The 27273-nt window shown below is 40.9% G+C and overlaps 1 protein-coding gene across 1 annotated transcript in view; it reads right to left on the bottom strand.

Moving 5' to 3' along the window:
• Positions 1-27273, bottom strand: part of MYH9 (myosin heavy chain 9) — a 69703-nt gene that overhangs the window by 18076 nt on the left and 24354 nt on the right. Inside the window, exons 4-19 of the mRNA XM_069002899.1 lie at positions 20323-20350; positions 19510-19603; positions 14373-14465; positions 13614-13677; positions 12964-13062; positions 11953-12096; positions 10198-10293; positions 8999-9117; positions 7753-7905; positions 6395-6568; positions 5437-5610; positions 4760-4874; positions 2209-2402; positions 1749-1870; positions 1321-1390; positions 222-382 (exon numbers count right to left, since the gene is read on the bottom strand). Coding sequence (XP_068859000.1) covers positions 222-382; positions 1321-1390; positions 1749-1870; positions 2209-2402; positions 4760-4874; positions 5437-5610; positions 6395-6568; positions 7753-7905; positions 8999-9117; positions 10198-10293; positions 11953-12096; positions 12964-13062; positions 13614-13677; positions 14373-14465; positions 19510-19603; positions 20323-20350 — 1900 coding nt within the window. The remainder of the gene's footprint in view (positions 1-221; positions 383-1320; positions 1391-1748; positions 1871-2208; positions 2403-4759; positions 4875-5436; positions 5611-6394; positions 6569-7752; positions 7906-8998; positions 9118-10197; positions 10294-11952; positions 12097-12963; positions 13063-13613; positions 13678-14372; positions 14466-19509; positions 19604-20322; positions 20351-27273) is intronic.

Here is a 27273-nt window from a genome sequence, read left to right as displayed (position 1 = left end):
GGTTGTTTCTGGGATACAGCACTCAGAGATTCTTGCAGGTGCCAAAAGTCTGGCTTTACAGAGATGAGAAAACCCTACAAGATCATACAATAAATAAATCATGACCTTTCTGACAAAAAGGTAATTTCTAGATGTAATAATTTCTCTTTTTTGAAGATAAACTTGTACCTGAATGGGAGAAATACATGTTTATGATGTACTTTAAAAATTATGGCACTTACTTTCTGGCCAGGTAGCCTCTGCAACATGCTTGGAATCCAATAATTACATCGGTGATCTTCAGGTCTCTCTCTTCTTCAAGATGAGCAAGGACTCCAGCTCTGAAAAACACTTTACTCTGTCCAATTCTGTAAAGGTTGGAATCCAGCTCCAATGCTTTGATCTAAAAAGAGAGAGAGAAGAATTCATGTCCTACAAAGAATTTTTCACTTGAAACATCACAAAGCATATTTGTGGCTTGTGGCTCTAAGAGACAGCCCTTCTCTACAACGAGCCACTCAGGCCAACCAAAGCTGCTAACTCACAATAAAGTCCTGGCCTATCTCAATTAGAGGAGCTGGAGCTCAGCCAAGAACAGCATCAAATTGTGGTAACCAGAGACAGAAAATATAACAGAAAGCATCATCTAATACAGTATCACATCAAGCACTCAGAATACAAGGATGCTGTAAGGAATGCATGCCTAGTCCTGAGAGCTCTCTTCCTTTCCTTGAAGAAACATCTGTTGATCCTTCCTATTTACTTTTTCCCAGTCCTATCTTTGTCAAAATAAGACACCCCAGCCCAAACTTCCTTCCAAGGATTTGCTGCCAGTGCTTAGTTAAGAAGAATCAGCTATACTCCCATAAGACAGAAAAAAGGGAATCCCTTATAGCCAAGCTCAATTCAAGCCTAGTCATCAAGCTAGAGCCAATGCTTTTCCTTTGAAGCAGGCAATTCTACAGAAACTAATTGGAGCCTTTGCTGAAAGCATTTGTCAACAGCAGGCCATTACAGAAAGTTTACTGAAGCCCATACTTTAAGCATGTGTTTTAATGCTTCTAAGCATTTTGATTCTATGAATACTGCTGGCATCTGAAAGTGTATGCATCTGTGGAAACAAAGATCCTCTTTGCCTAGGATTATTGAATCTCATGCTAGACAAAAGCCTCCATCCATGAAGCCAAGAGGAAGCTTTTTGCACCCTTCTCTCAGACAAAACATTTTGACTTTGGAATTTTGGTCTGTGAGTACAAGCTATATTTAGCATGCACAACTCCAACTTTTAAACCACACCCATAAAGTTTACTCTATTCAAGTAGAGTTTCTGGGATGTTTTACCATCAGCACGCAAGCCTGCTTTCCATCCATAAATCCTTTGGGAATTGCATTTGGAGTTAAGATTTCATATCTGAAAATGAGAAGGCATCAGACTAGTCACATAAGTGTATTTGAAAACAACAAAACAAAAGAAATCAGTACGCATTCCTATTATGAGCTCAAGAGTTTTTCAAAAAACACTGCACCTCTAGACAGCAGAGTATGAAGCAGCAGTCTTGCACAGGGTCCTCTATGCCTCACCTTAACTATACCCTTACTGAAGAAATCCAAGATGCTTTTGGGAGGCTTTGTGCCAGCGAATACCAAGGTACAGAGGTGCTGTCTTTGAAAAATTTGCAATCTAGTTGCAATAAAAGACTTCCATTTTTGTACTTAGGTCTCAACTTTGCCAGGCTGAAGACTACTTCAGATTCTTATCTAGGGCTCACCTTTGTCTGAATTCCTGGAATACAACTCTGTTGGGGAAACCTTGACGACAAATACGGATTCCCTCCAGCACTCCATTACAGCGAAGCTGGTCGAGGACCAAGTGGGGGTCTAGTTTTCCAGCCTAGTGAGGAAAATGTATATTTTATGAATACCATTAAGCTTTTACAAAAAGGGCTTACCCCCGTGCCTCTCCCTCTCTCTTTTTTGTAAAGCTGTCAGTTCTCTCTTTTCCAGTTAGAAGCAATAGAAAGCTTTTATGCCACTTTAAGAAGTGCCAAGATCAGTCTCCAAAATTTTAGTAAGCATACAGTTATTTAAGATGACCTTAAAAAAGCACCCTGAAAAAACAGGGCCTCTTCCAGATCTCTTGTAAAACCTGACAGAAGGTATCAACCCAGCCACATGCCCCAGGAAGCCCATGTAAGAATGCAAGGGTTGCACTGTCAGAACTGTCTTTACCTTTTTCTCATGGTTGGGGATAATGCAACGGACAAAGTTGGGGTTGGTGTTCCTCAAGGTAGCCATCAGTTTAGCCAGCTGCTCTTTGTAGAGCTGTCCCACTGTCCGGAACATTCCCTTCCTGGTTTTAAAGGCCCCTGGCAATGCTGTATCTGACATACCAGCTACCTGATCCAGCCCAACAATACGGTCCACTAGAGAGAGCACAGGAAAGAGAATTAAAATTTTCCCACAAACAAAGGAAGCATTGGAACATACAAAGAACATCTGGGTAGAACAGGATAAATGAGAGGAGCTGCAGGATCCTTTTTGCTTCATCTCTACACAGATGTCGACTCCTGTACAAAATTTGTGCAGGGATAGGAGCAGGAAGGAAAAGAAAGCATCAGCTCACTACAGGAAGTTTGAGTGATGGAGTCAAACTTAATCCCAAACACATTCTACTGATGCCCTGGATGGCAGCACTGGAAGAGCAATCTAGAAGTGAGTTTCAGATGCTTCTACTTGCTTAGCTTAGAATGAAAAACAGCAAACCAAGAGTTCTAGCTGGTAGCCCAGCAGAGTCAACTATTAGTTAACTCTGATCCAGAAGGGGCCACAGATAGAGAAAAAGCCCAGCTTCCCTCTTGCATTACAGGCAGGACTGTCACGACCGATGATGAGAAAAGTCATATCTACTTGTAAACTGAACAAACACAGTAAAAGACATGACAGAAACCAAACCTCGAGATACCACTGCTTGAGTTGTTTTTGGAGTCCAAGTGTTCTATGACACAGACATGAACAACAGCACTAGGAGAAAGTCAGAGCTCCCTGCCCCAACAGTTTCTCTGCTATGCCACAGTGACATCCAAGCATTGATGAAGTTATCACCTTGATGGATGGACACCACAGATTTTTTTTTTTTCCTCAACAGAGGTCAGCTAGATCTGATAGTAGCAGGGGTGAGAAGAAACTAATAAAAGTTTTACTTTTTCCCATTGCTTTTCCACATGGAGATAAAAATTCACCCATCCAACAAAAACTAACTGTATCACTATGACTTTCCACACCTCCAATACACTTTCACTAAGGGCTTCAAACTAGTCTGCACCATCCTTAGTGGTTGGCTGATGCCTACACTCAGGCTCCCAATCTTCACCAGAAAATACACCAGCTTGTGCTCAACTGTCTTCTGATTAAAAGAAAAATACAGCTGCTAAGAGACACCCCTACAAAAGAATATACAAGAAAGAATACTCTCATTTACAACTAATATTAGTTAAAAACTGTTCACTTCTAGAGCAGCTGTTGGAATAGGGTCAAGGTTGTCTTATCAGAAAGAAAAGAAGGTTATGTTACTCGATGACATCACAGGGAAACCCACTGAAGTGCATCTCAGACTGTGGCTGTACCAATCCTCTTAATCTTGAGCCCTCCAATCTACTTCAAGATAGCACAAAGGACAGTCACTTGCAACAGAAGATCCAGCTAAGAATACTAAATGAAAACTAATAAGCTGTGGTCAGATGACATTTCAAGTCCAAAAGTAGTCTCACACAGCAAAGGCCTTGGTTAGGCACAACTCGCTGATGGCCATTTTTCATCTAGTAGGAGTTCCTTTGCCAAACTTTCTTTTAAATTATCAGCTGCTAAAGTGAACCCAGTACTAAAACCAATGCTAAACTGGATTTCAGTTTCTATGTAGTCTCAGAAATTTTCCTTCCGTATCTTGCAAGAAATACAGCTGTACTAGCTCTACATTCAAACACCTGACAGGAATTTGCTTTTACCTGTTCCTACCCAAGTTGTGCAAGAGAAACTTTTAGCACCTGAATGTGTCTGTATTCTTGTATCCACTTTCAAGGTGAGTTTCACTTTTGTTTTAAAGTCCATGAGGAGCTACTAGCACAAAGCAGAGGAAATGAACAAGAAAGACAGGCAGGTATGACAAAGGGACAAAAGTTAACGGAAGCATTTCTTGCATGGCTCTAGGATGCATCACACACATGACACGACAGCTGGGTTTCTCAGTCACCTGGTTCTAGATGAAGAATAGGAAAGTGTTGATAGAAATAGGCTCTCTGAACCTTCTGCATCTCTGCAACAGACAGAGACGTCAAAGAAAACCTACCACAGAAAGTGACAGTAAGACTCAAAAGCAGATAAACCCAGAAAAGATAGAGTAAAATACTGAACAACACTGCAGAAAGGGCACACTTAGTTGCAGGACTGCAAACAGATTCTGCCTCAGATCTTGAGTGTTGCAGCTATGCAAGCTGCTGGCTCATAATGGTGCATTGGTATTTTATCCCAGCATTTCATTTTGAGACAGAATTGTTATATATGCAGCAAGCTTAACAGAAGGTGATGCAAGTGAATCTTTCTCTTGAGTTACAGTGAACTTTTAATGAAATACCATGATCTAAGCAAAGGATGTTCCAGATAATGCTCATCTTGGTGGCTTAGTCTTCAGGGGAAAAAAGTAAAACAGCTCATCACAGACTTTTGATGCTCAAGCTCTTTCACACAGAAAAAGAGCAAACAAATGAAATGAAGTTTAATTGCATACCATCTTTCCACAGCTCAGACACAAACTTATCCGATGACTGGTGGAGAAGAGTAGCAATGTTATCATTCAGCGGATCCATGTTCTTCATCAGCCATTCATCTGCCTTATAGTCCACCTGGAGAAGGTAAACATATCAAGAAGCTTGGGGGGGGGATTTTCTGCAGCACAAGATCCAACAACATCTGGCACAGTCTGTAAAAGCATCACTGAGGTTTGCACAACAACAGATTACCTAACCACTCTTGGATTTGCCATCAAAGTAAGCACACCTAGAAATTCCCAACCCTTACAAAAAGCTGCATGTTCTGTTCTGTCATAAAGGGAATGGATTTGCAATGCTAGTTCGTACCATCCAGAGTGTGACACAAAAAACAACTGCATCAGCATTTCTGGTGATGAAGTCTTGATGCAGGTTTCTGAAAAGTACCTCCAATCTCACCAAGTGACAGAGAACAAATTTAAATTGCTGTCAGTTTGACATGTCTTGAACTATAAATATTGATATAACTCACAGGCAAATCTCCTTAGGCCCTGTAAGCTCCTCTGCAATGGAACATTTCCATGAAATCTTCTGATGGTTTCTCATAGGGAACCATTTCGGTAAGTAGCCATTTCTAAGAAGCAGTGCTTATGAATTAAGCATTCCAACCTTCACATTTTAGTTATTAATTCTTTACCTTGCCAGCATAATGTATGATACAGAAGTCAGCTTTGTCTTTCAGCTGTTTTGGCTTCTGAAATTTGGGGTGGGTGCCTTGTTCTTGAACAACTTTTTCCACAAAGCTTTTGTCTGTTGCTTTTGGAAACCAGCACTCTTCATCCAGCAGGGCCAGTATACCAGGAGGCCCAGCCTTAAAGAAGGGAAACATCAAAACATTATTAACTACACGACTGCAACAATAATTAGCACCTTTAAATGGCTAGAGGAGAAAAGAAAGGATACCTAAGCCTGATCCACATCACATTCACCTCTTGTGTGATATCAGTTAAACTATTTCCATTGTAATAGAAATTGTTAATAGTTCTTCAATATCCTTATCTAAATCCTGACCATTTTAATGAGAAAGTCTCTTCTGTGCCATTTGTCTAGATTGTTTTTTGGGAAAAAATATTTTTTAATAGAAGAAATATTATTACACAGTTCACTAAATATATTCAGGTGTCTAAATGCAAAAGGCCATAGCAGAAAGTTTCACAAACTAGTCCTTACTACTGGAATATCTACTATGAAATTTGGAAATTCTCAGGTTTCATTAGAGCAGAATGAAAGCAACAGAGATTCACAGCTTCTCATCACATCTGTAGTTAAGCAAGGAAGTTCACATAACTTATGGCAAGCTGCACGTACATCTAGCACCATGCAGACCCACACAAGTGAGGACAACTTAGTGAGAGGAAATAGATTAGATCTATTTTTATGCAGTGTTTCCTACAGAACTGATACTAACAGCCTTATTGGTGACACACTTTCAGACAAAGAAGAAACGGTTTGCTACTGCTTCTAATCACATTACAGTGTCAGTAGAAGATTACAAAAGCTAGAGGGCCAGTTTCCAATCCAAAGGCTGAGGTGATGTCCTCAGTGACAAAATCAGCGCAGCCATTTCCCGGTCGACAGTAAAACAACGAACTTACCGGCTTCTCTATGAGGTCAATGCAGGGCTGCAGATCCAGGCCAAAGTCAATGAAATTCCACTCTATGCCTTCCCTCTGGTACTCCTCTTGCTCCAGAATGAACATGGTGTGGTTAAAGAGCTGCTGCAACTTTTCATTTGTGTAGTTAATACACAGCTGCTCAAAGGAGTTCAGCTAATGAAGAAAAAGGTAGAAAGATGTTTGAGCAATTGCTTGTGAAGACACAACCACTGTTCTCTTAGCACAGAAGATCATCTCTGCAGTTCAGGAATCTAAGCTAGAGTGGGGCAGACAGTCCACTGTCAATAACCCCTTTGGATATGAACTGCCTGTTCTGTCACGTGCCACTGCACACTGCTACAATCCCTAGGGAAGTTCATACACATTGGTTCTCAGACTTTGCAAAAGAATGTTTAGCTGTAAACAGCAGCAGAATTACTGCAGCTATTTAACCCGGGAACAGAAAGGACTCTGGCTTTCTCACAAATGGAGAGCCAGCAAGTCCTCTTCATAGGAAGAAGCGGCAACAGAAGCCTGAAGACAAATTTCTAAAAGCATGTGGACTGGAAAGTCCCATTTTAATCCTTGTATAAAATCAGAGCAGTGAAAGTGAGGGAAATTTCTTCAGAATTTCCAGATTTCTTCAAACAGTAAGGATAAGGTTAATAACCCACAGTGCATTTTTACATTTGACCACACAAAACATAACGCAGCTTCTAAAGACAGTGGTCCTGTTCTACTTCCTGCACATTTCAATAATTCTTAACTATGTTATTTCTGCTCCTCTCCTTTCCATGAGATCCAGCAACCATGAAGCCAAAGGTACACCTATCAGAGGGGGAAGGAAACAAAAATACCTCACAAAACCCAACCAATGAAAAAAAACCCCAAACCCCAACTTTTCTGTGTTTCAAGTTTTCTATTTCATGAATAAATTGGTCCAATTCATTTTGCAGCAGTTCATGAGCTAGACCCAGCATAGCATAACTCAGGTTGACAGGAGATGCCTGGCTGGAATAATGGGAGGATACTTCTTTTCTGATGGCAGTCTGTGGCTGCTTCAGATTATAATGCAAACCACATCCTAAAATTATTTCATAGAATCCGGTAACAGTTTGGCCTAACAGCTCACTGTCATCTAGAGAAGGAGCTCCCATTTCCCCCTCTCTCCTTCAGCTTTCCTTCAGTTCTTCCTCTTCTACACTTATCTTGCATGAGATGTGATGCTGATTCCCCCTTTTTGTGGGCTTCACATCCTTTCCAAGAGTGTGTTATTTTCCAGTTGTAAAGCTATCTCCTTCAGCGGTCTTTGCTCCACTTTAAACTGTGCTGAGTGCAAGGACCTGACATCTCCTTACCTCAAAAATCTCAAAGCCAGCAATGTCAAGGATTCCAATGAAGGATGCACCCTGTCTCTTGGTCTTATCCAAAGCCTTGTTGATGCGCATAACCAGCCACCGGAACATCCGCTCGTAAGTGGCTTTAGCCAGTGCTTCAATGGCAAAATCAGCCTAAACAGCAAACAGATAAACATCAGGAGTTGCATGACAAACCAAGGAAAGGCACAGTTTACACTGTTTCAGGATCTAGCAGCACAACTGTAGTCTGAGATTTTTCTCTCCGCCAGGAAATTCACTGAACAAGGCTTATTTCAGTTTATTCCCAATCAAAAGTAGATGGCATAGTGATACTCCATATACAAGAGCAAAGAATTTGACTCTATATTAGTATGTCAAAACCAAATTTCAAGATCCTGCCTGCTGGAGAAAACAAGAGCTGCTATTAAAGAAAGAAAAACTATGCCCAGTCACTTCCAAAGACATGGTGTATTTCATAGGCCCAAAGAAATGAATTTAAATTCTTTTTGTAACTTTGGATTTGTGAAGCCAAATCCCTCCCTGCGACTACCCTACCTGTGTTTGACACAAATACTATGTATGGTAAGAAATTAAACATCAAAAGGGAAAGGCAGCATGGAAAGGCAACCTGTGACTTTTTCCAGACTTCAATCTCTTCCCAATCCCTTCCATGTCACAGGGGCATGTTTCTTTATTCAGAGGATAATGCTGTGTTCATAAAGAAGTCAGGCAATGAGTAAGCACAGGGGTTTGCTCCATTCAAGCAGGCCACTAGCTCCTAGGTCAGGTTTCATTTACAGCATGACCAGTCAAGAGTGTTACAAAATTTCCAATCAATTTCAAGGGTGAGCTGCAAATTCTTCTATCTTAGTAGCTGACCTACTCAAAAACAGTGCTTTCTGTAATTGCACCAACTTGAAAATGTCAGCCTTGCACACCGCATTGAAACTACTAAGTCCCCAAGGAGAGCCAGTCACCAAAATTTGGGGACTTGTGTTCCCTCTGGTTTTTTTCCCAGATAAGTGCTAAGGGATAAGGGTGAATTCTATCTTTATACACATTACACAAGCAAGCGATATATTATGCTAGAAGCAATGTGTTATGCTACAATATTCAGGTGTGCTTGCCATATATTGCAATCATAAAGATGGTTAGTAAACACTACAGAAACCTCTGATACATTCATTAGCTGTGCAGCAGTAAGATTAGAGACCAAAGTACTTGTTTATTTTTTGCGAATGCCTACCTGTTCTTTGGTCTGAGCTTTCTGGACATAATCTCGTCCAACTTTGATGCGAGGAGTCAGGATGCCTCTAGTGAAATCTGTCACGTTGATACCCAAAAGGTGAGCCACCTTCTGAGCAGCTAAAGATGGCAGGAGGAAAATAAAGAGATTCATATTATTCTGTTTTTCTCATAGAAAGCAAGAAAAAAAGGAAAACATTCTGGGAACTGTCTTTAGAAAAGTCAGGAAACAGCTGACAAAAAACATTAAATGAAGAACAGGTTGCTGAGACATAGTATCTTCCTAACCAAAACAAGTCCAAAAAACCCCTCTTGCAACCAATACTACAGCTTACTGAGTTTCTCCAGAAGCCACCAGAGTACATTTGAAGCAATAGCCTCATACTACTAAGTCATAACACAGAAGCTTCAGAAAGGTCACTGTCTGTAACCAATTTAAAAATACATCAGATAATGGACTTCTTAATCAAGCTAATTGTTCTGTCTTCATCTACTGATTAGTCTTTGAGGCAACTCTCTATTTCAAATTTGAGACCCAAAACCCAAATGATTTACTCTCCACCCTAAAATGGCATTTAGAGCATATTTTAAAGAATAACAGCCAAAAAAAAACCCATTTAGAGATAAAGTAGCAACCTTTGCACTTCTGCAGTACATTTACAATGAAGGTCTGAGTTAAGTCTTCCAACAAAGTCTTCTATCACATGAAACATGGCACTGTTTACACATTCAACAATAGGCAGTGCAATTAAAATAGGTACACATGCTTTATACCCACCATAAAACTATCCACCACCTTACTCTTACAGTTGCCAGACTACCTACATAGGCAGCAAAGAACATTCCTTAAAATCTGATAATACAGGTTTGAAGGAGCAATTACTGTAGCTCGTTTAAAACACACACTCCACATATTCCAGTAGAGTAATCTTTTTCATCTGTTCATCACGTGTACTTCCTGCCTAGCCCTCACACAGGAACAGTGCCACATTCCTGCCCATGGGTGGCTGCAAACACACGCCTGGCACAACAGTGTGTATTTGTACAGAGCACAGCAGCTCCTCTGACAAATAATTCACCTTATGGAAAAACGGGACTCCAGCACTCCATACATACTGCAATACACTCTCCCACTTGCAAGAACTTCCTGTAGGCTTTTTTCCTGCACTTTTCTTTGGTGTGGGGGAAGAGATTGGTTACCTGTATTGTCTGGCATAGAAGCTTGGTCTGTATTACGCTCCTTCTTGAAGACTATGTTGCCAAGTTGAAGAACACCTGAGATAACCTTCAGCAGACCTTTTAAAATAATAGTAATAATAATAGCTTAGTGTCAGACATGACCAAAAGCCTTGATATAACCCAGTTACCTTTCCTGACATAGTTAAGAGACCCATCTCAGCATCCCAAAAATCCTTCTGAAATTTGGGAAAAAACATCCCTGGCTATTCCTCTAAATAACTCCCATTCAGGACAAAGGACTTGCCTTGTCACTCCTATGCAAGACTAAACAGCCCAGAAATTTACCCATTCTCAACATCACTATAAAACAGTGAGAGACAGGACTGAGGGTAAAGTGCCACATACAACATCTGTATTTTTTAATAAAACACTTGTTCTCTGCTTGAGAATCAAAACTCAATGAATTCGATACTCAATTTTCCTCAACAGTGGTTGTTGAACAAAGGAAAGAGACAGTTAAGAGTACACCCCAATTAAAGATTTTGTTTCTTTAACCCTGAAACACTTTCAATTTCCTGCCCAAGATGTGTAGTCCTTACAGACACACATTATAATGTACAGAAGGCAGCAGGATGTGGGCGAAAGTGCCTGTACTGTAACTATTACTAATTATATGCTGAAGCACCCCACCCCATTGCTAATGATATATTCATACTCTTCAAACGATGCACGTCAAAAAAGCACCATCAGATGCCAAGACAGGGAAGACAGCTTCAATTCAATTTTCACCATGTATCAGTCAAAGCTCATTGCATAGTAGGGTCCAGTTGCCTTGAGCAAAGCAAACTGCCAGTCACTTGAAAGTGGATCTTGTAACAAAGATTTTTTTGTCCCCCAACTTCTACCTGTTTATGCTGATTTTGGCATACACAGCATGGATTTATAGTAGGCCGGATTGTAAAGAGCAGTACTTATGGCACAGGCACATATTCCCTACAAACACAAGAGCTGCAGCCTGCAGCAGAGGAGGTGGTGACCTCAAAGCACAACAGATGCTTGCTTGCTTCAGTGTAGAGAGTAACAGTCTTAACTTTAGAAGACCACATACATTTTGAAAGCGAGACTTCGCAAAACACTGATTCCCAACCAGTGAGGCAGGCCATGAATGAGAGAGCACAGAGCTCTGGTGAATACCTATCACTGCGCTTTGTGCTGGCTGCATGCAATTCTGTTTTCACTGTCATGCTACTGTGCTCCCAGTATCAGACAATATTCATTTCTGATCAGCAGTTCAGTGTTAAGCTGGAAAGAAAGGCACTATGACCGGCCCATTCTCAAAGGACTAATCCAGCAGTGGTTGGATCAGGTACTTTAGAGCCACTGCTAAGGGATAGGGGGAGCACACAAGCCATGCACTGCATAAGAGAATGAGGGGATTCTTGTATCTTGGATGTGCTTTTCATAAATTGAGTATACAAGCCTCAGAGTGGGAACAAAAACAGCAAGGAGAAGCATGTTTTTATTAGCTGCTTGACTTCTAAAGTTAACTGTATAACCTGAAACTGTGCTGGTAGATCCTGAGGTGGGTCACTCCAAAGCCACTCAATTTTGTTACACTTGGGGCAGGGGGGGCAGGAATGGACACAAGCAAAACAAAACCAACAAAAACGCTAAACAAAAAGCTAACAAATCCAACCAAAACAAAAAAAGAACATCAGAACAAAACAGCTCAAGAGCCATGGCCTGTTCCCTCTTTTATGCCTTGCATATTCATACCTATCTGCTCTTCATCTGGGATGCCCATGATCTTCATTGCCTCCATGGTCTCCTGAAACATGTCTTTGTCTTGCTGACCTGGGATCGTAACGTGCCCATTGGAAAGGAAGCGGTATTTGTTGTAAGGCTCCAGCAGCAGATCATCTTAGGGAAGAATTAACAAAGAAGTTGCTATGGATTTTTTTTAACAGACAACAAGCTACCACCAATACCAAATTTCTGACTTGCATACACTACCAGGTCCTGGATGAATCTGGGATTAAGGCCAGTTTTACTTCAGGTTGAATATTTAATGTATTTTAGATAAACACAGAGTTCTTCTGTGTTATTTCCTGCTATTCCTTCCTCTGGACTATGCCACCAAAGCAGTGTCACTCATCATTATGCCCTAAATCTGTAAAAAGCAGGGATTAACTTGAAAGTAAAATTGCCTTTAATTTCAGATACCTCGTTTGTTTCAAGTCAGATAAAAGTTAATATATTAACTCTTGAAACAGTAGCAGCTATGAGAAAGTCCTCTCCCTCTGTCATTCCTGCAGATCAATTTGCAGCTCTTGCACAACACAGACCCAGATTACCAGGCTGAGGTATTAAAGCAAGGTGTGCTGGGATCCCAGACTGCTAGAGCTGCTTAGAGGCTTGCAGATTTGCTCCCCTCGGTTACATGCCGAGTACATCACAGCAGGACCATTCCTGCACCGGAATGGTTTACATCATGCAGGACTAGACTAAACATGGGACAGTGATTTAGATAAGGAAGGGCGTAGAGTCATTGCTGGCAAGGAGACAAGTGCAGGAAGGAACCAGAGAAGCAAGTTTTCAGGAACTGAGAAGTGGAGGGGGAGGGCAGATGGATGTATGAGTGCATGAAAGAAGTGGAGAAGAGCTGACCATATTTAGAAGGCAGAGAGAAGGAGTTGTGAAGAACAGGTCCTAGTCTACAGGCCCTAGTTCTGAACCCCCTGTTGTTGTAGTTATGGGACTCCTTCATCACAACACAATCATACTTACTCTTCAAATGCTCCCCTGCCCCAGAGAGCAGGTAGTAGAAGATGTGGAAGGTTCTCTCCTCTTTGGCCTGGCGAATTGCACGTGACTTCTCTAGCAGATCTTCAGAGAGTCAAGGCATGTGACAGGACATACAAATCACTTCCTATTCTACAGTAGGAAAAAAAACTACCTGATGTTCTCCTCATGCCAACTGACAGGGGTATTGACTTAGCAATCATTATCAGTCAACAACCCACCGAGCTTCTGGTCTCAGTTCTGCCAGCCTGTGAATGATGACTATGGTAAGAGAGACTTAACTGGTAAGAAACAAAAAAATAGTGGCCATCAATCCTCACTTGCCTTGGACAGTAGTGAGAATGACTTATGAAATTCCACACCTATTCATATTGCTGCAGTTTATGCCTGCATTTCATCTCTCAGGATTAGAATTCATTCATTCATTCCAAAAAGATCTACACCATGATCACAAAAGGTCACAAAACACTATTATGAGGAAACAGAAGACTACAACAGTGATCTTGATCGCAGAAATTTAGAGTGCTTCCAACCACTTTCTCAACCTAAGTCAGTTGTGAAGAGACTGCTAGGTACCATTCCTGTCACCTCTAGAGCCTTGAACTTCTCCTTTCAAGGGGTTACAGAAAGGATACAGGTCTCAATATTGGCTCCAACAATGTAGCCGTTGACATCAAAGTTGATTCTGATAAATTTGCCCTAAGAGGAAGACAACAGCATTTAAATTAGTATTCATTCTATCTGGTAACAGCAGTAAACAACAGAAGTAAACCTTCTCTTTTTAATCCAAGAAAGGAAACTTGGAACAGGTCAGGCAGGTTTTAGGCAAAGCATAAGGTCAGCCAATAGGCAATGCCTGCTGATCACAACAGCAATTTAACAAAAAAGACACCAAGCACTTCCAGGCACTTCTGTCATTGTGACAGCCTACAACTCACACTCACTGTTTCAGCCTAGACTTCTCACAACCAGGGTCCCTTCAATTTCACATGTTACACACTACCTTGACAGTTCCACCTCTTTCAGTGTTAGCTTCAACTATTTTTATTTAGCTCCAGCTCCCCCACCTGCCTCTCAGATGTTGCCCACTGCTCTCCAAAGCAAGCATAGTAAAGACCAGTATTTGCTCTCCAAGATAAAACTGACTGTAATGATTACAATAAAAATCAGCACAGATGATCCTGGCACAGGGTCTGGTCTCTTCATTCTAGAGACCTAAAAGATCTGTTCTGGATAATTCACTGAATAAAATCAACTTCCCAGATTAATTTAAAGGAAGTCACTCAGTTATTCTATCCCTGATAGCAATTCATCCAAAAGCAGAATACTCTGGGAAGTGTAAAATACACTTTTGATGCACTTTTTGAATATACTCATGACATAATAATACTCACAAATCTTGAGGAGTTGTCATTTTTTACTGTCTTGGCATTTCCAAAGGCCTCCAGGATGGGATTAGCCTGGAGCAACTGTCTCTCCAGTTCTCCCTAGAGAGAAATCCAAAATTAATAGGTAGTGGTTCACTGCATTAACCTTGGGTCAAACCAGCGCTGCAGTTTCAATTCACACTAGTTTGGCATCTGCTGTAGAGAAGCCACATTAAACCTTAGGAGATGATCACTTAAACCTTCAAAGGAGACTCATTAGTTATCTGGGTTAAACAGAAACATTCATAAATATGCCTTGTTCCCTTCCTCCCAGTGCTGTCTTTCTGTTAACAGAAGCCCTTCAAAGTCACTTGGCTGTAACACCCTGCCGACTTCCCAGGGAGAAAGTGAAACACCATACCACCATCCGAGACCAGGCCCTCATCGCAGAAGTGTACTGCCACAGAGGCTGGAAGAGTGAGGTAAATCCTAGCTTGCTACTTAAAGACAGCTCTGAACACTGCTACTAGTAGGTTAAGAAGTTAGTCTGAAAAGGTCTAATGCTTTTTAAAAACCAAACACAAAACCAAAAGCTTGCACTTTTCTAAGAGTCTACACCTTATAAAGTACAAACAAGCAAAAATCTCCTTTGTAAGGAGGCACACACCAAAAAGAGAATTAGTGGTATCCCACCAACTGCATGATTGCTTGCATTCTGCTGCCATATTCACACACTCCTCCCCTCAAGGAGCACAAAATGCTGGAACTGTAGAAAAAGAAATTCAGAACTTTCATCCCTGCCCAGTACTAGACCACTGCAGCATATACACCTTTCCCTGCAGGCTCTAGATGTATTCCTGGCTGTTTTTAAAAATTACTTGTCCTCTGTGCTAAAAGCATGGAGTTCTCTATATTTCAAGATCAACTAAAAAGCTTCTGGAGACACAAAATTACAGTTTAGATTAATGTTTCTCTTTTTAGCAGTTATCAGTAAGTACTCAAGACTGCCTGTGCATAACAGATGGAAATGAAGTTTGATTTGTGAGAACTGGAATTTATGGGGAAACTATTTAAGGTTACTTCTAAAGGAAAATTGTTCCCATTTGTTCTCAAAGACAGATTAGTTCTTACACAGTGTCTCTAAAAATACAGGCAATAAAAAAAAAGAGAAAGATATATGAGAAAGTGTACAATGAACAGTTCTTCTAAAAGTCCTTTTTTTTGACTTCCACAATCACTTCACTTCATGCTTGCCAAGTGCAAGGCCAAGCAAGACCCCCAGCCCTGGTGGAACTGCACATACACAGAAGGGGCAGCTGCTGCAAACACCTTCACTCACCATCAAGTATGTATAACAAGGGGCTTAGCCCTGGGAAGGGAACCTGAGCTGGGACTTCATCTCTCTCACAACAGACCCAGCATCTGGCATTCCAAGGAAAAAAACCTTGAAACTAGGGTTCAGTCCTGGAAACTGTGTGGTAGTCTCATTTCCCCTTGTGTTCTGCCACATGCACTTAGGTTGGAATGCTTCTCCCTCACACTATTTGTCTTCCCCATCCTGCAGTGAAGTCCTAGGCCTCTGCTTCTAACTGCAGTTTGTTACTATTCGAGTGGGAGATGACAGCAACACAGCATTTAAAACCAACTATGGAACAAGGAGGGAAGAGAAATCAGGCTTTGACATCAAATCTATTTTAATTATTTGTCTAAAAGTAAAACCAAGGCCATACTTAGCTACACAAAGACTGGAGGCTTATGGAAATCCCTATAATAGACCCTACTGTTACTTACTACCTCAGGAAAAAGTGCCATTCATTTCAAGTAGGTGTTGGTAAATTGTAGTTTAGAGGTGATTAGGTCCCTTTAAACACCAAGGTAGCAATACGCATAGAGAACGCCAGCTTGGCCTCACAACAATATGAAGCTCTGGGGAAAGGAAAATGCTGAGGAGTTGATCAAATTACTTGAGTTTTCCTGACTTGCCTCAGCACCAGGACACAGTGGGAAAATCCAAGTTCTCAGCATGCCGCAGTAACAGCACACAAGACTAAGTGTCTGCAATTACTGTACCCATTCCTCACTGCACACTGTCTTTGTTTAAAAGGCAATTCCATTACGTTCAAAATTTTTAAAAAGTTTTTGGGTGGAGTTTGTTGGGGATTTTTTTACCTTAAATTCTGATGGTCACCTTTCACTAATGGAAGATATTTCATTCTTATTATACAATGGGTAATTTTGCAAAGTTGTCCATCACAAGCTTTCTAGAAATCCTAAGGTTCCTATCATCAAGATGGTACCAATTTCCTGGCACCTGTAATTGCCACTCCTTGACCTGAAACAAATTTGTTGAACACTTGGCACGCATTTGAAGTATGTGCAATATTCCTGATGAAAATAGAAGCAGAAAAACCACTGGGTCTGTTAGCCTGTGGTTGGGCAGTTCCCAACATTCTTCAGTATGCTCTCTTTCTACTGCTCTGAAATTACAACACCAATTTAAATCATTTCAGCAACACCAATTTCAAGTAAAGTCCTTGACATCTACCTTGTACTCTGAATTTTTTGCATCTCATACACTTTTTGGAATGTTTCCAAACAAGATAGAAGTTTTGCCAGCCATTTATTCTTCAGAAAGTATGGAGAAAGGCATCCAGAAATCAAATCTACCTTTAACAGCATGCAATTAAAAAAAAATATGGGGGAGGGCACTTGGGTTGTTTGTCTGGATTGTTGGAGTTCGTTGTTTTGTTTTTTACACTTCAGGGATTTGCTTTCGTATTTTTCTCTGCAGTCATGTGAGAGATTATCCAATAACTAAATCCCAACAGCAGTCGCTAGATGGGGAAAGGAGAAATATCATCAGTAACCTAACTTTTGTTACAAATATTTAAATATTAGCTACTATTACCCATGAATTTCCGATTAGCTGCAAACATTCACATCTTGAAAAAACATCACATGATTTAAGAAGATGATGGTAGAGAAGCTGAGATTAAACATGGGAAAATATGGATTTCAACTTCCATAAATAAAACTCTCAATAAATGAAAAAAAAAAAGTTTCTAGAATTAGATTCAGTACACCCCCTAAGGAACCTTAGTGTGCTTGGAAGTCACACCATGCAGCTAGAAGCTTATTTAGCTGAATATAATAATGCGCTGGGAATGGTGGAATGCACCACTACCTCCAAAACCAGTGAGCTGGAGTTAAAGAATAGGTTTTATAAAACCAATTCTGCCCTGATTCTTGGAAAAACACTGGTTTACATCCAAAAGTTCATGGTAAAGAAAGTACCACTACTTTCTATAATATCCTTGGTTAAGTTCTTTGCCTAGTCTTGCAGCATAAAGGTTCAACACTATCATATACTAACTAAAGACAAAAATCTGCCATGACCAGTATACCTGAGATCCTCAAAAAATTAAACATATTCATCATCATAAACTCTTACACTCTGGTTCCAAGTTTGCTCTGTAAAGAAGTGTTGCAGAGAGCACTCATTGCTGATTAACATTCAGAGGCTCCAGCTCTAAATCCCCTCTGGTAAGGTCAGCTTAGCCACAAAATGTGAGCTGCACGACTTTTTGAAAAAAACCAAAACATAGGGGAAAAAAAATTAAATATCAAACCTGGGCAAATCACCAACCAGCCCAACTTAGGACTGTTTTATTCTCCTAAGCAGATTGCCTGTCCTGCTTTGGTGGTTCAAATTTTACTCATGGACAAGCAGTGGAAGAATACTTAACTCAACCCCATGATTCTATTTTCCGCAGTTAAAAAAAGAAAAAAGGAGAATGTTTCTAAATACAGCTACTGACAGACCATGGAAAAAGCCTTCTAATGTCTGAAATTTTGGCACATAGAATCGGTTTTTTTTTGGTTGGATTCCAGAAGTTAGTTACTACTATGTGCAGGCACACACACAAGTGTGCCTGCATGCAGAAATGCCTTCTTATTTATATATTCTATATGCATTAGACATGCCTACACATTAAGCTACTATAGGAAAACTCTTATGTAGAGATGCAGTGGACACACCTGGCTTTCATAATGAACATTTCCAACGTGTTCAGATCTGGCTAACAAGCCCACAGTCCTGAAATACCCTGGCTAAATACTTAACTACATTTGGTCTTAGAAGGAACACCACACACTGTATGCTTAAAATTCTAGGAAAGTCTTGTCCAGTCCTATTGCCCTGGAGGAATATTTCTAAAATGGTATGTATCTGTGAAAATCCTGCAAGAAAAACCTTAAAGGCAAACTAGTATTGAGCACAGAACACAAGTATTCTTGATATCTCTACAGTCTCCAACTGAACATCCTTACAAAAAAGATTACTGTGTACCACACACAAAAAAAAAAAATTGTGAATTGTCTATGGATTTGCTTTAGCTGCAGAAAGTGATATTGGTGTGGAGTGAAAAGCTGCTCAAAAAAATCACACAATGGGACAGAAAACGCATTCCTGGTGCAGAACGTGCAGTAAACGTGCAGCTCACCTACGAGGATACAACTGAAGAATTCGGCAATAGTCCATCGGGGGAGAGGGAGGGGAAAAAAATATAAGTGAGACATCTTTAAAGTCCTCCCACCATCATCACCACCCTCCTCTCATGTGCTGCTAACACTTGGCTGTTTTCCCCCCTTTTAATGTTTTCCTACAATTTCTAAGTTTTCAGCTGACGTCCACTAGCCTATCATTGTATTCTCCAGTTTGGAGACAGTACATGTAATGGCCAGACCTCATCTATAACAGTACAGAAGAAAGGAGACAACTCCTCCACAGAAGGATCAGTTTTAAGGATCAGTTGCCTAGACTGGTTACAAGCAACACATCTACATGAAAGGATCAGTACAGGTGATGCTTCACTCGTAGCAGCACTTGCCCATGCACTTGCCCACGAATCCAAGGGGTTGTGGATGAGTTCATGCCCGCTGTAGCTCCACCGAATTCAAAGGAGTTATGACTTTGGACAGTGTTCCCTGACTTGCAATTTTTGACAGATTTACTGTTTCATAGTTCACTGACCTCCTCAATCCCCTGATAGATGGTATCATCTAAGCTTCTTCTGAGCAATATGTCTTTTACCAACATCAGCCAGTATATATTTAGTGTCCAAAGTCAGCAGAGCAATAAAGCATCATCAAACCTAGGTCTTACCTGGTCTTTTTTGGACTTGTGCGAGGAAGCAACATGAGCCAGATACTGAATGACCTTCTTGGTGTTCTCTGTTTTACCAGCTCCTGATTCACCTCTGCGAAGAAAATCTGCAAGTTATTCACAAACAAGATGTATGGGGACATTATCATATTTCTAATCCCAAAAGGGCTACAGATACCCTAACTGCATCCTGGCCATTGCAGCACCTCCCTTAAAACCAAGGAAAAGAAAGATGGGCTGCAGCTGGACTGCAATATGGAAGGCCATAAAGAGCTATGCCTTCTAGTCACTTGGATACGAAGACTGTCACATGGCTGAGGAATAACTTGGAGGCTGTTGTAGAGGTTGGGGTGAAAGGTGATGAAGTAAATCTTTCAAATGGAAGCCTCCTGACTGCTAGAAGAAACATACCAATTCCTTAAGCATGGCTGAGGGCAAATCAACTGTACTGTGTCTAGAAGACAAACTGCTGTATCAAGAGTATCTGTTACTCTATCAGCCTCATGCACATAACTTAAACATAACAGCTGCATCAAATCTGAAGGATCACTCCAAGCCTTTTTAATAGGCAAAGCTGTATTTCTTTAGTAGTTTGAGTACAGCGGCTGTTGCAAAGCCACCCTTCCTCCACTTTTTACAAAAATTATTTTGCAGAAGGAACTATATACTGGAGGAACTGTAGTGGGACTTTCCATGACTCTCCTTTATCACCTGATTTTGTAATTCCACTACCAGCACTTAAGAGAGTCCTTCCACAAAGAATGTAAAAACACAAACTGACATGCAGACAAGATGACAATTGGAAATACTCACGTGCAAAGGATGGACTGATCCTCTCGATCTAGGAAAAAATTTTAAGAGAGTAGTCAGACTAGGACTCTAAATTTCTCTAACAGAACAAAATCAATAATAAAGACAAAACCATGAACTAGTAAACACTGGTAAGTATCTTCAGAAACATAGCCAGGTAACCCCTTCTCTGGCAAAAGACACCACCTCACACCATAGGCCAAAGTATAAAGGCACCATAGCAATTTAGTTTTCTTCATCCAGAAAGAATATTATTTGCATTATAATTTTTCTACAAACACTGCAGAAGTCTCCTACTGAACATTTCTTTACAACACAGATGCAGTGTGATGTGCATCTATTTGTTCCTTCAGCCCCTATTACAGTGGGCCCATACTAACATACAGAAGTTATCAGCAGAGCAATGAAAATGGAAGGGGTAGGGGGAAAGTGGGACAGCAACTGTTACAAATCCCAAAGATTCGCATCAAATAGAGGCTTTCAGACCAAAACAAACACTGGAGGCTCAGTGACAAAATATTTGTTACTTATTTTGTACAGAATGGACCTAAAAGCTAAAATGCTGAGCAGCAGCCTACATCCTATACAGCTGACTGTTTGTGGCACCATGCCCTATTGTATTAGCAGAGCAGTTGGTAACAACAGAAACCTTTTCTTTTCCGTGTTGACATACCAGCAGACATACTAACGCCTGTGTTCAATTCCCAGCTGTGGATATCTTTGCAGTTACAGAACTTAATTCACCCAGACTATTCACCACTATCTTCTCCCACATCTTTAACCTCCTTTCAGTTTTCACCTATGATTCCACTTCATTATGCATGGTCCTGACCAGTCCTTTGACCATGCCTTCATTTGACAGCTCCTGCACACGATCCCCCGATTCTGCCCTGTTTCATCTGTCATCCCTGCCCTACACCCTGTCTCCACCTACCCCCATCCAGGGTGCATTCACTTCCCTCACACCACCAGGATGAGCTGGGAGCACTAGGAAGACCAGAGAGTGCCTGTGCCTACACCAGAACAGCCTCAGCAGCTTGTGGTCATCACAGGGACAGTGAAACATGGAACAGATGGGCACAGCAAGTCACTGACTGACAGCCCACAAGAGCCACTGGGGCTCTCAGAACGCACTGTGCCACCAAACTCAAAATCCCCATTAGGCTGTGGGGTTTTTTGTTTGATTTTATGTGTTTGTTTGTTTTTAAATCAAGACCAGAGGACTGCCAAGTTATTCAGTCTGAGAAGCTCAGTAACACAGCAGCAGTTAGACTTCATTCAGTCATTGCCACTTTCCTTTTTCCACTCACTGCACTCGACTAACATCTACTCTCTAAAGAGAGAGAAAAGAAGCCTCAAACATCCATGAGAGTATGCAATTCACTGGATCTCTCTAATGAAGTATTTCAGTAACTGGTGACCTCCATCAGTATGTTTATGTGACTGTCTCCACATTTTAGCTACTGGTTCTTTCTGTTCCGTTTCCCCGTAACTTAGAGAAACCAAGCACACTCAGTATTCTTCCCACCAGACAGTACTTAGGTGACATAATTAAGTCACCATTCAAGTTGTTTTGTGCCAGATAAAGAGATTGAGCTGTAATTAGGGAAGGTTTTCTAGTCTGATAGAATTCAAGTACCTGAAACCACTTTCTATACCCTTAAACACAGCTGCTGCAAGTGCATTTAGCATTTCAGTATTAACATCACGAATGCCACATTCATCAAGAAAAATCTCCTGTACACCCAGTTTATAAAGAGAGGAATATATTCCACATACTTTTGTGGAATAAGGAAAGCTAGCAAACCTAACAAATTTGAGATTCCGTATTTTCTTAAAACATTCTGAAATCAATAATGGAAGCACTAGGTTCATGTGCTACATATCTGTAACTCCTGCCCTTAAGCTTCTTTACTGGAAACTGATTGTATGTAGATGAGCACAAAAAATGAGTGGAAAATAATCTGCTTTTTTCCTGTTAAAACTCAGAATGTTACCTGTCATTACCCTGCTAATGCCTTTCTAGGAAAGAGCTGATCAGCCCCAAGACTGGAAGAAAGCAAGTAGAAGAAAATCACCACGCAAACAGTTTTGGCCTGGCAAATTCTTAAGCTTTCAAAACTAGATACTGCAGCTTTACTTAAATTGCATATTCATTTTTTCAAGTGCTGAATTTTATTCACTGCCTCTGAGATATACACTCCTTTTGCTAAAAGCCAGGCCAAGAGTAGATGTTAGCCAGCTCCAAAGGCCTCACACATTCAAGGTTCCCAGTGGGTCAAGGGCTCAGCAGGCACATGCCAGCCCTCTGCATGACTGGGCACTTTGAGGGTGGATCAGGGGAATAACTAATGACTCATTTATGGATTGCCTAAGGAAATGTATTCTTCAGCAGTGCAACACCTGGGTACAATTCTGCACCACAAAGCAGCTATGTGAAAGGACAAGACTATGCCTCTGAGTAACATCTGACTTTCAAAAGCCTGAATACAAACAAGCAGTTCACTTGTCCAGAAAAGGTTATGCTCACATTCAGGTACTACAGAGGTTCTTCTAAGAAGTCTATTTGAGAGAAAGAATAAAAAAAAAACAAACCACCTTTAAAAAGATAAGATTAAGTAAGGTGCTCCTTATTCCTGGTAACCAGCCCTGATCTTGGAATTATGAGTTGGAGCTCCTCAAACAGGCAGTGGAGCCCCAAACACTTGACTAGCACATGCCTTCCCATTACCCTCCTAGAGATGATCTAGCAAAAGAATATCAGTAAGCAGACAGATAAACTGACTGCCCAACAGAAAAAGAAATGATCAACAGCAGATAATAATACCAAGCAGCTCCTTGGCACTGAACACTTCTCAATCATGCCAAGTCTTCCCATGCTTAGTTGAGAAGTTCTTTCCAGCCTTGTTTCAGTAAGGCAAGGTAGTCACAGCACCCTGGATTGACCCTAAGGAGTCCCAAAGAGGCAAGCACAGGATTTTTCCCCACGTTAACAGAGAGCAAGGTGTTGAAAGGTGGTCAGGCAGGAAAAGTCACAGACTGTGTTCAAAATCCTCTTGGCATGAAGCTTTCCTCCCCCAACACACTTTCCTGGTGGCCCACTGCAGCTCTCTTAGTCACCTCTGCTTTAAGTCAGCAGGAACGTACCTGCGAGTGCAGGCAAGTCCCTAGGAGCACGCAGACACTGCCATAAAAGGCAACATTCCTGTTTGCAATCCGGGGGAAATTCTTTCCCAGGACTGCAAAGCAGCAGTCATTGGGATAGCTGGAATTCTTCTAATTGTGTATAGACAGATAACTCAAATAATGTGTTGAGCAACAGGAAACTGGAGCCGACCAAAGGAGCAAAGAGCTAACACACACAAAGCATAACTCTTAGATACACTTCAAATTAAGAACAGTTTTAAATGCCAATATTCGTTCTCCATACAATACTGACTTGTGCTATCACAAATCAGAATTCAGTTGTCTCTAGGCAAAAGGCCACCTTCACACCCCCTTTTTATTTTTTCAAATGATCATTCAACATGGGCATACTGCACTACTTCAGTCAGCACTTGCCTTTACTTCATTCACTGTCAGTTGTGCAAGCAACCTACTCAGCAAAAGAGAATGTGCTGGGTACCATAAACTCAGTTGCTTATAATAACACAATCAAGAAACGCCTGATTAAAAGAAATCTGCATCTGCTTTTCAATCCTAAACAGAGTCACTTATTAAAAACAATCCAGAATAACAACTCATTAGTTAATTATAGCAACAGTTCTGTATTTCAAACCAGCTGACAAGGAAAGCTTTTTATCTAGGCTCTTCTTCAGCTCTCATCACCATAGTATTCAAGTGATCACAAGGCACAGCAGCCTCACACATCCAGAAATTCAGGAAGTAAAATATCCTTCAAATTTAAACTATACAGCAGTATGGTATAATAAGATCAGTAGATTAATTTTACTATGTAAAAAACCCCATAATATGTAACTTATTCTTGACTTTCTTTAGTCCAAGAATAAAAGACTGCATTTTAGACTGCTGACTGCTTCAGCACACATTAAAAACTTAATTAAACCAAAATTTGTTTTCACGAAAGAGACATCTTGTACATAGAAAGTACTCAACCAAATATACTACTGCAAAACAACAAATCTGAATGAATGCTGAACTGCTGTGGTCAAATATATTGGCATAATTGATAAATTAATATGGCTCCAAACTCTTGAATTTTGTTTTTAAATGTTTTGGGATGGGAGAAGAAAAAGGTTAGGAGGCTAGAAGAGAATGTGCAATTTAAGCTCCACATCTCAGTTACAGAACATCCTACCAGGCCTTTATCACCCACTTCCTCTGCATGAGTGACTCTCGTTTCAAGCCTGTTCATCTCCATAAAAGGAGAAGTAATATAGCATTCACACAATGGTGACATCACCTCTCCAGCTAAGAGGAAGTGGAGCTGAAAGGCAAAGCTTGGCTTGCAGTCCCCTGCCTATAGCTGACTCATTAAAGCTAAAAGCTTAACCATAGCTCCATGGTACCACCCACCTCCTAACCACGAGCGTCTGGCAGGCCGGAGCAGCCCGGCCCTCCGCGTTCCCGTTACCGCACTGCTCCCCAGCACGCCGAACGCCTGCAGCCCGGCCTGGGCAACGGGCTGGCTGGCCAACTCACAGAGCTGACCTAAAGCAAGAATTGCTCTTAAATGCATCTAAGTGCTTCCACCGTGCAGTAGTTTCAGCTCCTTACTGCCTCCTCGAACTTCTCTTCCAACATCAACATAATTTTACATCTCGTGTCCTTTCCTCAGGGCTCTTAACGCAGGAGGAGCCCCAGGGACCTGACACACTGTGCTACACGGAACAACCCCACTGGCACCAGACCTAATCAAATACGTTCACTGTGGTGCTTTAACCTACATGCTGGCTTGAATAGGATCAAAAACACTCCAGGAGAACACCAGAACAGAGCCCGAGAACCTGTTTTTGCATTGTCATTTAAGGAACACATTATAGAGAAGTTTCAAAATGTTAATAAACTATCATCAAGTACAAAAAGAAAGAGAAAAGAGAAATCAAATGAAGGAGAAACATAGCATATCCAAGACAGCTCTCAACAATAGAGCTTCAAGATGTTAGGAAAAAAAACCAGGAGAGAAAAAAAAAAATCACTGGAGTTGGCAGGAATACTGCAGTGCCAAGATTCAGCTCTGCATTAGCTGAAGCTTGAAAACAGTCCCAATGAGAAAAATAAGTTTCATTTTGAAAAATGAAATATATCCTACTGGGTCAAATGCAAATATTTATTCCCCCAAGACATTTTTGGACTAGAGCCCATATCTCCCCTTCTCTAGCACTTCTTAACTGAATTCTGGACATAGGAGAAAACAAGTTGCAGGCTGTAATTTTAGGTTATGCAAATGTTTATGAAATTCTGACAGAAAAGAAGAACTAGTATACAGCCTGCAAAAGGCTCGGGCAGCTCATGATACTAAAACAGTGAACTGCAGAGAGACTGACAGCAGGGGCTGAACCATTACATAAGTGACTGCCAGAGAACTCCTGCTCTGGTTTACAGGAATGAAGCAAAAAGGGTGTGGTAACTACTAAAAAACAAGTGGGCAACCGGACTCTTTTTTAGCTCCCTGTTCTCTTGAAAACCACATCTCAAGACAAAGATTTTTAGAGCTGCATTTAGAAATCTCAAGTAATTCCAAGCATGTAAAACATTTAAGAAAATTAGAAACAATGTACATCTTTTCTTGCCACTTGCATCAAAACCAGTATCCTCCATAACTAGTATCCAAATTTCATGTCACCCTTTGCATCGGAAACTTGGACAAATCTGGAAAACACACTTGTGAAACCACAGGACATGTTCTTTTGCGTTTTAGTGGAAATAGAACTTGACCTTTACATGCAACTTGAAAGCGATGTGTGCCTCTACATAATCTGAGCAGGTCTCAGTTGAGAAGCACTCACAGAATATTGTATAGAAAAGAAAGGTGCACTTTGGGACAGTTCATTATACAGTGCAGCACAGCAGCCCAATGCTAAGAAGTAAGCTGAGAAATGACTTGGCAGCAAGCAAGTTAAAACAGAAGTGCTCTGCTAGCTAGGAAACTTAGAAAAGTATGCAAACATTTAAGAATTACAAACAAAACACTTGAAGGTCTGTATTCTATAGAAGCAGATCTGAGGACTCTCTCTTGTGAAAATCACAAGTGGTCCCAAGGTGCATGTGAGGATCTACAAAGCAAGTGATTTGTCTTACAACACCTAACACTGTGTTTCCTCCCTTAATGTAACAAGGTCAGTAAAAAATCATAAAGTTACTGTGCTTCAGAATTTTCTCTTTTCAACACCAAACCCAGAGACTACCTAACTTCCAAGTGAACACTGGCAAGGCGCTGGCTGCACAGGCTCCTTCACAGACTAATCCATCAAGGTGAAGGAGGGTTTAATCATTGCTCAATGATTTTCAGAGTTTTGTTAGGTGAAACTTTAGGAGGCCTCCAATAACGTGGAGAAAACTGGCTAAGAAAAGAGATGGAATTTATTCATTAGCTATGTGCTGTCTATTCCCTCTCCTACCTATCTCTTAATTCAACAGGTTGAGCTTTATAGACCAGAATAACCATACTGACCTAACCTATTACTGACGTTTCAGATACTTTTCAGGGCATTAAAACAGACACCATGCTCCAGATACTAATGAAATTTCTATCTTCTATCACCATCTGACACAGAAAATTCTCTATGGGTGTTCCAAATAGACAAACAGGTGCTGTTTAACAGCTTTAAAATATGATTTTCTAAATTGAGGCCCTGGAGACTGTGAATTGAGGTAAAGAATGTACCTCTTCAGTATACATCTGCTGCATTAGAATAATGATTTGTTTGCTCAAGACACCACTCCACTTGCAGGCACTGTGTCTCAATCATCAGCACCAGAAGTGTAATTCTT

This window comes from Aphelocoma coerulescens, chromosome 1A (genome assembly GCF_041296385.1).
Source record: "Aphelocoma coerulescens isolate FSJ_1873_10779 chromosome 1A, UR_Acoe_1.0, whole genome shotgun sequence".
Lineage (NCBI taxonomy): Eukaryota > Metazoa > Chordata > Aves > Passeriformes > Corvidae > Aphelocoma > Aphelocoma coerulescens.
This window is presented reverse-complemented; position numbering and strand designations above follow the sequence as displayed.